At 48.2% G+C, this 13,955-nt stretch overlaps 1 protein-coding gene across 1 annotated transcript in view; it reads right to left on the bottom strand.

The window, feature by feature from the left end:
• ITGB3 (integrin subunit beta 3) overlaps positions 1-13,955 on the bottom strand; it is a 52,477-nt gene that overhangs the window by 13,816 nt on the left and 24,706 nt on the right. The window contains exons 4-10 of the mRNA XM_019637786.1: positions 13,339-13,591; positions 11,883-12,045; positions 11,104-11,265; positions 9,360-9,455; positions 8,861-8,950; positions 8,006-8,140; positions 4,369-4,798 (exon numbers count right to left, since the gene is read on the bottom strand). Of these exons, the coding sequence (XP_019493331.1) occupies positions 4,369-4,798; positions 8,006-8,140; positions 8,861-8,950; positions 9,360-9,455; positions 11,104-11,265; positions 11,883-12,045; positions 13,339-13,591 (1,329 nt within the window). The remainder of the gene's footprint in view (positions 1-4,368; positions 4,799-8,005; positions 8,141-8,860; positions 8,951-9,359; positions 9,456-11,103; positions 11,266-11,882; positions 12,046-13,338; positions 13,592-13,955) is intronic.

The following is a 13,955-nucleotide window of genomic DNA, read 5'->3' as shown; positions in this document are numbered from 1 at the left end:
GCAGAGTGGAAATGCTGGGCTGGGAAAAGGGTGGAAAAAGAAGAAAGACTGCATTTTGAGGTTGGGTTCCCTAGAAGCACAGCTTGTGGAGAGGATTCTTGTTCAAGTGACTTACTGGGCAAGTAGAAGAGAGGTAGGGAAGTAGGACAGGGCAAGAGTCAAAAGCTGGCAGGAATGTGCTTTCAGCTAGAGGCTCCCTTCAGCCTGATCCCACGGTGGGCTCGGAAGCGTGAATGGCCCCATAGAGCTAGTCCCACCTTTGATGCAAACGGACTGGCCTTGTGTAACCCCTTAGCCATCAGTCATTGGCCAAGGTCTGAGGGCTCCTGTCAGCGCAAGATAATTCTCCACAAAAGGGGCAGCTGTGAGCTATTATTAGCAGCCCTAACAGCAGCTGGGGGAAAGGGGTGCCAGCCAGCAGAGAGGGGCCTGACAAGTGTCCACTACATCCAGCTTTTGGCCATGGCTCCCGGTCGAGGAAAGGCCAGCACCACAGAGGCCTGGCAGCACGCAGAGGCCTCAGCCTCCTCAGAAACCTTTGTCCCATAGTGTTTCCTTTGTGAAGCTAAACAAAGTGATCTTTGAGAGGACAGCTCCGCCAGGCCAGCCAGGGAGTGAGGTCGGGAGTGGAAATGGGAGCCAAAGTCCTGGCAGGGTCAGCCCTTAAAAGGAAGCCACAGTGTGGTAATGTCACAGGACTGGCAGCCTTCCAGCAACAGGGTGGCTGAGGCTGGATTCACAGGAAAGTGAAGGGGAGGGGATGAGCAATGAGGAGAAAGCGTAAGAAAGTGGCGGGACATAGGAAAAAGGAGGGGGTGGGATGTAAGGGAAAGAAAAGGGAGGGGTTGGTATTTCAAGTCACAAGGAATGCAACCACTCTCTCTACAGTTTGCCTTTCAGAGCTCCTCTCCTTTATAAACAAGCCCTTCCTTTGACAGCCCACCTCCTCCATGAAGCCACCCAGGCCTCCCTTGTCCACAGTGAGTCTCTCTCCAGCAGACTCCTATCACACTCTCCTCACTCCTGTAACACTCCTGAGGACACCTCACTTCTAGGACCTGGCACTTTCTGCCTCATGTTGTTTATTATCCTTAATTAAGTTAATGAAGGGCAAACTGTCTGACTTATTCCTCTCTCTCCCACAACACCACAGCACGCAGCACAGAACCTGGCTCATGGGGGGCCCTGATCAATCTGTGCTCACGGATGTGGCAAACGGAAGAGTTCCTGGAGGACAAAGATGTACTCCCTCTGTTGGAGGCAGCAGTGCTGACAATGTGCTACCTGGAGGACAATGCCTCCAGTGGGGAGGAAAGCAGGGGGGAGGCCAGGGGCTAGAGACATGGCCCAGTCATAGAGCTTCTGCCTCATGAGCCCTGCTTGCAGCAGAGAAGAGACCAAAGGCCAACAGCTCCGGGAAGGGACAATGACAAGTTGGGCTATAAGCTCTGAGAGGTCAGGAATCAGGCATGACCCCTGTTCACCCATACACACTGAGTGTCTGGCACAGGGCAGGTGCTCAGTGAGTACGTGTCCCTGAGTATCTGTCACTGGAAAATGTGATGATGGCACCACAGGGTCCAAACCTGAGGCCGCTGGGAACCTAGCACCCTGGCAGGAAGTGGAGGAGGGAAGCCCCTGAGAGGCTGCAGTGCCTGGGGTTCCCTCGCAAGCAAATTTGACTTCAGCATATTGAGGAGGAGCTGTTCTTGCCCCAGTGGGAGGCAGGAACCGGGGCTGCTGACCCAGGCAGCTTTGTTTTGTGGCTTCAGTGGGGCCGGCAGCCAAAGGAAACACTCTGGTGGGATCCCTCCCACACTACCTCACAGCAGACCAGGAACCAACAGGCCATGGAGGCCTAGTGGACCTCCCTCCACCCCTGTTACCCACAGTAGGCTATCTGTAGGCCTCTCCTAGGGCAACCCTCTCCCCACAGTCCCAACTTTTCCCCCATGGGTCTCCCATATCAGGCTTACCCATTCCCTTTGGTACTTTGAATATAATGTAAATACTATTAAATATTTGCAATGAACTAAAATTCCTGCCTCATCCCCTAATTCAAACGGATGTTTGTGTGTGTGTGTCTGTGTGCACCTGATCTTTCTCCCCTAATCTCTGATACCATTTTTTCTCCAATCTCCCTCTCTCTAATTTTGTTGGCATGGGTAAAGGAAACTGCTGTAAATAAAAAGGAACCATTTTTATATGACTTGGGCATGCTTTAGAACGACACAGATTTACCTTTCTATTCAAGCCTTTTTTAAAGGCTGATGTTAAAGTGTACTTCTGGGTGGATTAGCTCAGCTGGTTAGAACTCCAATGCACATAAAGCCAACCCCAGTCATGGATTTGATCACCATAGAAACCATTTATAATCTCTGTTTGATTGGCCACAGAACATGCCCATAAACCAGTCCCAACCAATTAGCAAATGTCTTCAGTCTGTTTGTCACAAGAAGGATTAAGCCACAGTGATGATAGCACAGCAAAAAACCTACCCCCAGTCCCAGGAACAACTCAGACTGCCTGTTCACCTCTGTCAGTGTGTCTGCCGATAAAAGCTATATTAATTTCAGTTCGACTTCTTCTAGCTGGGGAAGTACCCCAGGAGTGGTCTCTGGGGCAAGGAGAAACCAGTTTGAGGTTATCAGTGGGCCTCCAGATGTTACTGAATTTTATAATGAGGACAACAACTCAGTATCCTGCTGGTAGAAGGACTCAAGATCATAATCCCCAATCAGTAAGCTGGGACGCCCTATGGCAATGCTGTTCAGTATGTAGTAAAACTTTGGATTGCAAGTAACTTGGTTTGCAAGTATTCTGCAAGACGAGCAAACATTTCTAATACATTTTAACATGGTAAACGAGCGATGTCTTGCAATACGAGTAGTTTGTTTCCAGAATGAATTATGCTCACAAACCAAGGTATTTATATCTATGCTACCCACCATGGCAGCCACTAGCCATATGTAACTCCTAAGCAACAGAGGAACTGAATTTTCAATTTTCAATTTAATTTAAGTTAAAATTTCCTTAAATTTAATTAATTAAAATTGATTTAATTTAAATTTAAATAGCCACATGTGGCTAGTGGCTACCATATTGGACAGCACAGATCTAGAATCCAAAAAGTAATAGTAGTACCAACAGCAATAGCAAAATCATGCCAACGTTTAATACGAGCTTACTATGTTCCAGTCATTGTTCTAAGTGTACCAGCTCATTAAATGTGCTCCAATGTCTTGTGTATATACGACTATTTATCATGTCTTTTGTGATGAAAAGATAAATTCATGTAAAACAATTATTACTAACTTTTCTATATATGCTATGTCATGTATTTTCCAAATTTATAAATACTAAAACGTTAATTACTATCAGTCAATGATTTTCTTTTCCTTAAAAAGGGGTTGGTCCATATCCTCAAAAAGATTAGAAACCAATGACTTAGGGGCTGGCCGAGTGGCTCAGTTGGTTAAGAGCTCGCTCAAGAGTTTGAGCTCTGAGCAACAGCGGTTCCATTCCTGGCCTGAGCTGAGCAGCCACTGAGCTGCCAACAGGTGGCAGGGTGGCTCATCTTAAAAAAACAAACAAACAAACAAACAAAAACCCAGTGACTTAAAATATTAGGGTAGGACTGGCCGAGTGGCTCAGTTGGTTAAGAGCGTGAGCTCTGAGCAACAGGGTAGCCAGTTCAATTCCCACATGGGCCAGTGAGCTGAGCCTGAGCTGAGCTGCCAACAAGTGGCAGGATGGCTCAGCTAGTGAGAGCACGTGCTCCTAACAACAAGGTTGCCAGTTCCACTCCCTCATGGGATGGTGGGCTACGCTTACCCACAACTAAGATTGAACATGGCACCTTGAGCTGAGCAGCCGCAAGCTGCTGACAGGCAGCTGGATGGTGACTGGACTTGGAGCTGAGTTAGCTGCGCCCTCCACAACTAAGATTGAAGGACAACAACTTGGCTGTTCTCCTTCCCCAATTCCCCAATAAAATCTTTAAATAAATAAATAAATAAATAAATAAATAAATATATATATATATATATATATATATATATATGTATGAAGAGCAGATGAAAGAAAAGAAAAAAAAAACTATCTTCACCTTTAAGTGTCCCCTCCTTCCCATGCTATTCTAGGAGAGAAGCCCCGCTTTCCTGTATCCCACAAGCAAGGCCACGGGGAGCTGAAAGGAATGAAAGAGAACCTCATTTCTGTTTTCTGCCACTGGTGTGGAACACCATCCACTCAGCTCTGCCCCGTGGGCCTTCCTGAGCCCACCTTGAGCCCTGGCCTAGGTTTCCAGACACTGCAGATGTGCGAGTGTGTATGGGTACCAGGGTGGGAGGGGTGTGCACTTCTCACCTGAGCACATCTCCCCCTTGTAGCGGACACAGGAGAAGTCATCACACTCGCAGTACTTGCCCGTGATCTTGCCGAAGTCACTGCTGTGGCAGACACACTGGCCACAGAGGCACTCGCCCCGCTGGCTGCAGACAGGCTGGCCCTCCTGGGGGCTGCACTCATCCTGCTGGGAGGGGCGGTAGTCCTCTTCCGAGCACTCACACTGGGACCCCAGCCAGCCAGGCTCACAGCGGCATACCCCACACTCAAAGGTCCCATTGCCATTGTTGCAGCGGCGGCTGTAAGGCTCGGCATGGGCCTGGCAGGCACAGTCACAGTCGAAGGTGACCTGGACGGTGAGGCTGTCCTTGAAGCCCACAGGCTTGATGGTGAAAGACTTTTCCTTCTCCTGGGGGCAGCCACGTACCTTGGCCTCAATGCTGAAGCTCACCTGGATGGAAAGGAAGATCGTTGAGTAGAGCTGCACACCCTTCCAGTCCTGGTACCCACACACACTCACACAGGTGGACCCTGTGAACACTCCAGCCCTGCAGGGAAATAAGCTTCTCTCTGCCCTGCCGAGGAATACGCAGTCTCGGAGTCTCATCCTCCAGCAATCTGGAGTCCCTCAGCCTTCCCACTACCCAGGTCTGCAAAGCAAAAACAAGAGCTCAGGAATAGATGCGCAGTTGTGACATATCTGGCTAGGTGCAGAGACCATGTGTTTACAGTTATGATATAGAAGGTTGAGTTTTTTTTATTCCATATGTAAAATAAACCAGCGCGTGCAGAACAGAGCCTGTGATCTCGTGAATGCTGTGCTCTGGCCAACTATGCTAGCTGGGCTGATTACATAATATCAGTGAGACACACAAAGAAAGCACTCTTTTGCACAGCACAATGCCACACAGTGGCCAACCACAGGCTCCGGATCTACTGTTCAGTTTCCACATAACATTTCATCACCTGTGCAACCAAGCCCATTTTAGGCCAAAATTTTTTACGTGGGGTATGTGCACATGTGCCTACAATACAGGCAGAAGGATGGACAGATGGATGGAGATAGATACAGGCAATAAAGATAGAGATATGGATGATATAGATATAGACATCCCCCTCTTTTCCTCCTTCCCCCTTCACCAACCCTTCTCCCCTTAGGCAGAAGAGAACAAATACTAACGAAGGAAAATCACAGAGGGACTGGAAGGGCAACCTGAACATTTGCATTTGGAAATTCCATCAGGGCAGGTATTTCTGCCTGTTCCGTTTGCTGTTGACTCTTCAGTAACTGGAACAATGCCTGGCACAAAGTCAGCGCTCAGTAAATGTTTATAGAAGACTACCACTTTACATTGTGGGGGAAAGAACGGCATTACCTTGGGGGAGGTCAGAGGCTGGTTAGGGACTGAAGGTAAGAAATACTTTCATTTGCAGACAACTGTGCATAAACAAAGAGAGGTAAGCTAAATGTACGTTTTTAAAAATCCTGACAGTGAAGTTCACTTAACAGATAGAGAAAATTTAGGCAACAGAAGCCTCAGAGGAAAAGGTTGGCAGCTCCATTACATCGGAATTGTAATGACCTTTGGGAAGAAGGTACAGGGAAGGGAGGGGTGGGGTACCCGCAGACACTCAGAACTTCAGCCCTGCCCAGCCCACCTCACCGTGTCTCCAATCTTGAGTCCCACACAAGACTTGAGGCCTGGGATGACCTCGTTGTTGAGACAAGTGGCATTGAAGGATAGAGACAACTCCTCAGGAAGGTCACGTACTTCCAGCTCTACTTTAGAACGGATTTTCTGAGCAGAAAAGGGCAAAAGGAGGTAAGGAAATGGGCTGGGAGGGAACCAGTAGGAGCCCATTCCATCCCAAGCAAAATCTACCAGGTGGCCCTGGACTCACCCCGGCAGTACCAGATGCTGAGGTTTACCTGGAAGCTGCCAGAACACCCTAGGAGCCTGCTCCCTGCTTTATTTCCTGCCAGGACCTGCTCCCCCTCTCTGTCCCCACTTGTGCCTAGGTGAGTCTAGGTAAAATCGAAACCAGCTACACCCTCCTGCAGGCCTCATGGATGTGCAAAAAAGAAGTGCTAATACTGGTCACCTTGGGTAGTAGCACTTTCTACCAAATTTTTCATCAACCTCACCTTCCCTGTGGCTCAGCTCCCTCTTCCCTCTATTGCTGGAGCCCAGCTCTCCCTCTCACCCTGCCACCCTCTGCCTCCAGTTTCAGGGCTCTGCACCTTCCTCATCCCCACCCCCATCCTCTGTTTCCCTTCCGCCTCCTCTACATTCTTCGCCCATTGGTTCTAATGCTTCCTGGCTCTGGATCTACCATTTCTTCCCCTGAGCTGCATTCCTCTCAGGTGCTGGCCGTCACCTGGCCTCTGGAAGAACACGAGGAAGGTGGTGAAGGCTGCATGGTGGAGTAGCAGCCAGGACTCCCAAATCTGAGCCCTCCTGGGTAATGCCCAGTGAGGTGGACTCTTAGCAGGCCTGTTCCCAGTGCAAGACACTTACCCCATAAGCATCAACAATGAGCTGGAGGACATTGCTGGAATCGGCAGACAGAACGCCCACTGTGGTCCCTGGGATGAGCTCACTGTAGTTCTAGAAAGAAAGACAGATGTCCAGGGCTGACCGAAAAAGGTGATAGTCTCCAAAGGCCCTCCCCATATCAGACTGAGGGTCTTGAAATGAAGATGGAGAGAAGGATAGGATATTTTACTTGTCACTGCCAGGAATAAATCTAGCAGTTTTTCAGCCCTGACCAAAATTAAAGAAAACAGCTCACAACCCTCGCCCCATAGAATTGTTCCCCTCCCCCACCGCAAACATCAACCTACCCATCCTGCTAAGTTCAAGGTTGGAATCATTAGCTCCTGGGAACAGGCTGGAGGAGGGTCTTTCCTGGTTTGGGACCATGGCCAGTGCTAGTGTGGGCTTGTTCCCTGAATCAGGTCCATCCAGCACAGGCCCCACCCCCACTCCAGGAAGCCCTGACCGCGTGCGCAGTCACCTGGTAGAGTTTGACTACTTCTTCAGTCACTGCAAAGATCAAATTGATGTTATTCTGGGATAGCTTCTCGGTCATCAGCCCCAGAGAGGGATAATCCTGCAAAAAGAGAGAATGTGGAGGTTAGTAAGAAATCTAGTCACACACATCCTTGGATTCTAAGCCTTAGAGTTTGACTGACTTGGGCCATGGCCTAGACAGTGCTGGTGCTTAAATCTTTCCACCCCATGATCAACATAAGGAATGGGGATAGATAGCAGCACAAGCCCAGTTGTGAACTCCAGGGACAGGTGAAGAGTCCCAACTAAGCACCTCTTTCTTCCTACTCAAATNGTGGGGGAAAGAACGGCATTACCTTGGGGGAGGTCAGAGGCTGGTTAGGGACTGAAGGTAAGAAATACTTTCATTTGCAGACAACTGTGCATAAACAAAGAGAGGTAAGCTAAATGTACGTTTTTTAAAATCCTGACAGTGAAGTTCACTTAACAGATAGAGAAAATTTAGGCAACAGAAGCCTCAGAGGAAAAGGTTGGCAGCTCCATTACATCGGAATTGTAATGACCTTTGGGAAGAAGGTACAGGGAAGGGAGGGGTGGGGTACCCGCAGACACTCAGAACTTCAGCCCTGCCCAGCCCACCTCACCGTGTCTCCAATCTTGAGTCCCACACAAGACTTGAGGCCTGGGATGACCTCGTTGTTGAGACAAGTGGCATTGAAGGATAGAGACAACTCCTCAGGAAGGTCACGTACTTCCAGCTCTACTTTAGAACGGATTTTCTGAGCAGAAAAGGGCAAAAGGAGGTAAGGAAATGGGCTGGGAGGGAACCAGTAGGAGCCCATTCCATCCCAAGCAAAATCTACCAGGTGGCCCTGGACTCACCCCGGCAGTACCAGATGCTGAGGTTTACCTGGAAGCTGCCAGAACACCCTAGGAGCCTGCTCCCTGCTTTATTTCCTGCCAGGACCTGCTCCCCCTCTCTGTCCCCACTTGTGCCTAGGTGAGTCTAGGTAAAATCGAAACCAGCTACACCCTCCTGCAGGCCTCATGGATGTGCAAAAAAGAAGTGCTAATACTGGTCACCTTGGGTAGTAGCACTTTCTACCAAATTTTTCATCAACCTCACCTTCCCTGTGGCTCAGCTCCCTCTTCCCTCTATTGCTGGAGCCCAGCTCTCCCTCTCACCCTGCCACCCTCTGCCTCCAGTTTCAGGGCTCTGCACCTTCCTCATCCCCACCCCCATCCTCTGTTTCCCTTCCGCCTCCTCTACATTCTTCGCCCATTGGTTCTAATGCTTCCTGGCTCTGGATCTACCATTTCTTCCCCTGAGCTGCATTCCTCTCAGGTGCTGGCCGTCACCTGGCCTCTGGAAGAACACGAGGAAGGTGGTGAAGGCTGCATGGTGGAGTAGCAGCCAGGACTCCCAAATCTGAGCCCTCCTGGGTAATGCCCAGTGAGGTGGACTCTTAGCAGGCCTGTTCCCAGTGCAAGACACTTACCCCATAAGCATCAACAATGAGCTGGAGGACATTGCTGGAATCGGCAGACAGAACGCCCACTGTGGTCCCTGGGATGAGCTCACTGTAGTTCTAGAAAGAAAGACAGATGTCCAGGGCTGACCGAAAAAGGTGATAGTCTCCAAAGGCCCTCCCCATATCAGACTGAGGGTCTTGAAATGAAGATGGAGAGAAGGATAGGATATTTTACTTGTCACTGCCAGGAATAAATCTAGCAGTTTTTCAGCCCTGACCAAAATTAAAGAAAACAGCTCACAACCCTCGCCCCATGGAATTGTTCCCCTCCCCCACCGCAAACATCAACCTACCCATCCTGCTAAGTTCAAGGTTGGAATCATTAGCTCCTGGGAACAGGCTGGAGGAGGGTCTTTCCTGGTTTGGGACCATGGCCAGTGCTAGTGTGGGCTTGTTCCCTGAATCAGGTCCATCCAGCACAGGCCCCACCCCCACTCCAGGAAGCCCTGACCGCGTGCGCAGTCACCTGGTAGAGTTTGACTACTTCTTCAGTCACTGCAAAGATCAAATTGATGTTATTCTGGGATAGCTTCTCGGTCATCAGCCCCAGAGAGGGATAATCCTGCAAAAAGAGAGAATGTGGAGGTTAGTAAGAAATCTAGTCACACACATCCTTGGATTCTAAGCCTTAGAGTTTGACTGACTTGGGCCATGGCCTAGACAGTGCTGGTGCTTAAATCTTTCCACCCCATGATCAACATAAGGAATGGGGATAGATAGCAGCACAAGCCCAGTTGTGAACTCCAGGGACAGGTGAAGAGTCCCAACTAAGCACCTCTTTCTTCCTACTCAAATCTGATGCATTCATACCAAGAAGCCGCTTCCAGGGCCCCAGCACGGTTAGACCTCATTGTTTTGAAGCTTCCTCCTATTTTGCAGTTACTGATAGATGGCCTTGGCTTGACGCTCACAATCCTCCACCATGTGGTCCTTTCCAACCTTGTTTTCCAATCATCATTCACCTCTCTCCCTCTTCTACTTCCCACCGACTTGGCCCACTCTCTTTCTGCCACCTGGAATGGCCTTCTTTTTGGTAGTCTTCCTCCTTCCTCAGGACTCAGCTTAGGTCCTACTTTCTCTAGGAGGCCCTCCTCGGCCATCCCAGCTCAGGATGAGCTTTCCTCCTTTGAATACCTAAAAGCCCTTATCAACTGTGCTGCCCATTTCACACTAATCATGCATCTTGTGTTATTGGTAACACATCTCCTCAACTAAACCCCAAACTCCCTAACGGTAGGACCTCCATATAGTCTCTGTATCTCCCCCAGCCCCTGGGAAGGAGCCTTGCATAGATTAGGTGTCAGTGGTTACTGATTCACCCATTGCAGGTGGTGCTCAACTTGAACACAGCTGACACCAAAGAACTCAAGCCGTAATGGGGATGCTGGTGAATAGTGAACCTGGGATCCTAGACCTTGCAGGGAGCTCACGAGATCATCCAGCTCAGGCTCCTCCCTTTACCCAGGTGTGCCCTTAAGCCACCTGAACAAAGTAATTGCTGTATTGTCTTTAAGAGGTAAAGAGTTCACGCCTCCACCTCCACCCCAGATACCCAGAGTATCAGCATTCTGAGGGTCTATATATTTTCTTTATGGCTTACAGAAATTTCTCCTGTTTCAATTTAAACTTGTTTCTTCTTATTTAACCTCTACAGCCACAGAAAACAACTTATAAGAAGTCTTCCCATGTATCAGCTAAATCATCCTTTAGCCTTCTCTCTTTCAAGCTAAATGACTGTGAGACCTTAGACCTTTTCTCACAGGATAGGCGCTCCATCCTTTTGATGATCTTTGTCTCTTTTTCTTCTATTTCCTTCCAATAACCACAAGTGAGCATGGTATTCCAAAGAGGGCATAATCCTTGCACAGTGGACAGGAAGGCCTCTTTACCAACTGGACCTGCAAAAGTCCTTTGGGTCCATTTAGGATGTTATGCTGCTGCTGCTGCTGCTGTTACTGCTGCTGCTGGAAGCTGTGGAGGTAGTGGTAACACTGACCACTTTTTCTAATGGTTGTGCAGGTTGCGCCCTGGATAAAGGTGTTCAGTTGGTTTGAGGGTGGGGGAAGGCTGGCTGAAACAAGCCCTACACCCTGCCCAGAGAAAGGGCTACCATTTTCATATTTATACAAAGATTCTACCTGGGTTAGAGTGAATGGTTTAGAGCCCTGGCCATAGTGAATAGGGACCACAGGTGGTACCCAGAGTCTCACCATGGTAGTGGAGGCAGAGTAATGGTTGTCACTGCCAACATGACACTGCCCATCATTTGGCTGGACAATCCCTGCCAACCTTCCATCCAGTGCTATATGGGTCTTGGCATCAGTGGTGAACACCAGCAAGTGGGATGCATCGTTCCTCCAGCCAATCTTCTCCTGTTAAAAAAAAAAAAATACAAAAGAGAGAAAGCAAATTTAACCTGTCCTTTCCCCAAAAACAAAGACCCAGGGACCTCCCTGCCCAAAGGCTAAACAAATCATCTTAGAGAAAGGCCTCAGTCCCAGTTCTTGGAACATAAACTGGAGCTTTTCAACTTGGGGGTTTCTGTTTTCTTGGCTGATTAGTTCAAGCAGCTGAAAGACACCTGATTCAACTCCAAATATAACTTTTCCGGTGGTAACCACATGGCTCATCTAGAAACCCACCTGCATCTGCAGAGCTGGGCTGGGATAGAAGAATCTCATCTGAACATCTGCCCGCTTGGCTGAGGTTACATTAGCCCAGCTTGACTCTGATTCGCTTCCAGAGAAGATAAGAAGATGCTTTCCCCAGAAAACATCTGGGACCATAAGATTTAAAAAAATGTCAGCTCTAGCCAGGGAGCAGATACAAGCAGAGGCTGCTTATCAGGAACAACTTATTGTTTATATTATACAAAGCTCTGCTTAGTTCCTATCTCGTATTTCACACAAAAATCCCCACAGTTGAGCCACTTCTTTCCCCATTTGATCTGCGCCAACCACACCTGGTACTCCATACCCTCCAGACTCACATCACAGACTGTAGCCTGCATGATGGCATCAAAGCCACCCTCTGGGCCATCTCGGTTCCGTGACACACTCTGCTTCTTCACCTCCTCATTGAAGCGGGTCACCTGGTCAGTTAGCGTCAGCACATGTTTATAGCCAAACATGGGCAAACAAGGGGTCTTCATACTGGGAAACGAGGGAGATAATGTAAGCAGACGCCATGATGGAAAAGACTGTGTTGGGAGTGGGATGGAAAGAGAGGGGGACAAATATGGATAGTGATATGCTCAGACCAATTCCATACAACCACAATTACCCAGACAGCTCAGACTCCAAATTACCCCTCAAATTACCTGAGGCATCAATCACATTGATCTCACCGCTAAGCTAATCTAGAGGATAAGAGAGTGAGCCGGAGAACCTGACTACCTGGGTTCAAATCCCAGCTCCTTTACTTATAAGTCATGGGACCCTAAGTGAGTTTCACGATACTTAACCTATAAAAATGGAGATATGATAGCCCATGTCTCATAAGAGCTATTGTAAGGCTTACACGAGTTAACACATATAAAGCACTTAGGTCAGAGTGAGGCTGTAGTTGTTACCACCTTCTACTTAATACTTCTCTAAAGTAATGGTAACACAACAATAAAGCAAAAGTTCATCAGTAGCAATATCTCTGAACCATCAATAAGTTGATAAACCTGTGCCAAACAGGAACATTTCTGTCACCAAACCAGTGGTTTGTTTGTTTATTTGATGGCTGATATCTTTACTGGGCTGACATCCTTACTGGGGAGCCTTACAACCCAGACAGAAGCTTAAAAAAACACATCATGTAGCTTTGAAAGCTACAAAGTAAATTCATACCTCGTCAGTCTCAGTTACCACCATTTAAAATTATTATAATCCATGGATTTGCATAGTCTCCACCAATTAAATAAATAAGCCACCAGTTGTAAGCCAAAGTATCAACAAAGGCACCCTTATCAATTTAGACTACTAGAGGCCTCAATGAGTATCATTTCCACTCTTTCATATTCCTCTAGGACTTAATTCCTTGCATTTTAACCCCATACCATTCATACACTTGATGGTGAGGGCACTGGTGACAACAACAATGAAATCAATCCTTCTGAAATCATAATTCCCCTATTTACTTGTCCATAAATTTCTCTCAACTTTTGATCTCCTTTCCCTCCCATTCTCTCTTGTCTCCTGTTTATTTGTGACCAAGACCAAGAAGCTGATGAATTTTCCTTTTAGGTCTTCAAACAGCTTTGGACTCGACTGACACAATACTCCAAATTGACATGCTGGCCCACTTCCTGTCTGGAAAGACCAAGGTAGAGAGGAGATATGATTTGGCCAAAAGGCAGCCAACAAAGCGACCCTAGAGCTGGAAATGGAAACCAAGGCTTGGACTTGCTTGGGGGAAAGAGGACGGGTGCTGCCTTGACTTCTAGAGGAGAGACTTACTCATAGCAGGGGTTTTTGAGGGCCTCTGGTGGGGAGATGTACATGTACGGTGACACAGGCTTGTCCACAAAGGCCCCAAAGCCAATCCGCAGGTTACTGGTGAGCTTGCGCATCTGGGAGGCCAGCTTGGTACCCAGGTTCTGGATGCTCCACAGGTCATCTTTCATGGAGTAGGACAGGTCCATCAAGTAGTAGATGTCCACAGGATAATCCTCCACCTGCCGGACTTGGACTGAGAAAATCTTCGAGTCATCTGGAAGGCAGAAGGATGTTAGTGTTTCTCCTCTTTTCTCTCTCTAAGACGTAAGTGGATTTGGACAGTTAGGATTAAGTAACTTCTTGATCAAACTTGAAAGCCCTGGTCCTTTCTCCTCTCGAGCCCTTGAAATTCTATTCCTCTTCTAATCTCTCGACCCTCCTAGTTTTAACCTTTCATTTCCCATTCTAAAATTCTCCACTCTCTCTAATTGCCCACCTGCTTAATCCTCTGGATCCCAAGGGTCTACCACCCTATGTCACAGAGGTTGTGGCAGTTACTCCACTTCAGACCCTGTAAAAGGCTGCAACTATGTCCCATCCTGAATCCCATAGTACCCAGCACATGCCTTACATGTAGA

Source organism: Hipposideros armiger, unplaced genomic scaffold (genome assembly GCF_001890085.2).
Source record: "Hipposideros armiger isolate ML-2016 unplaced genomic scaffold, ASM189008v1 scaffold_34, whole genome shotgun sequence".
Lineage (NCBI taxonomy): Eukaryota > Metazoa > Chordata > Mammalia > Chiroptera > Hipposideridae > Hipposideros > Hipposideros armiger.
This window is presented reverse-complemented; position numbering and strand designations above follow the sequence as displayed.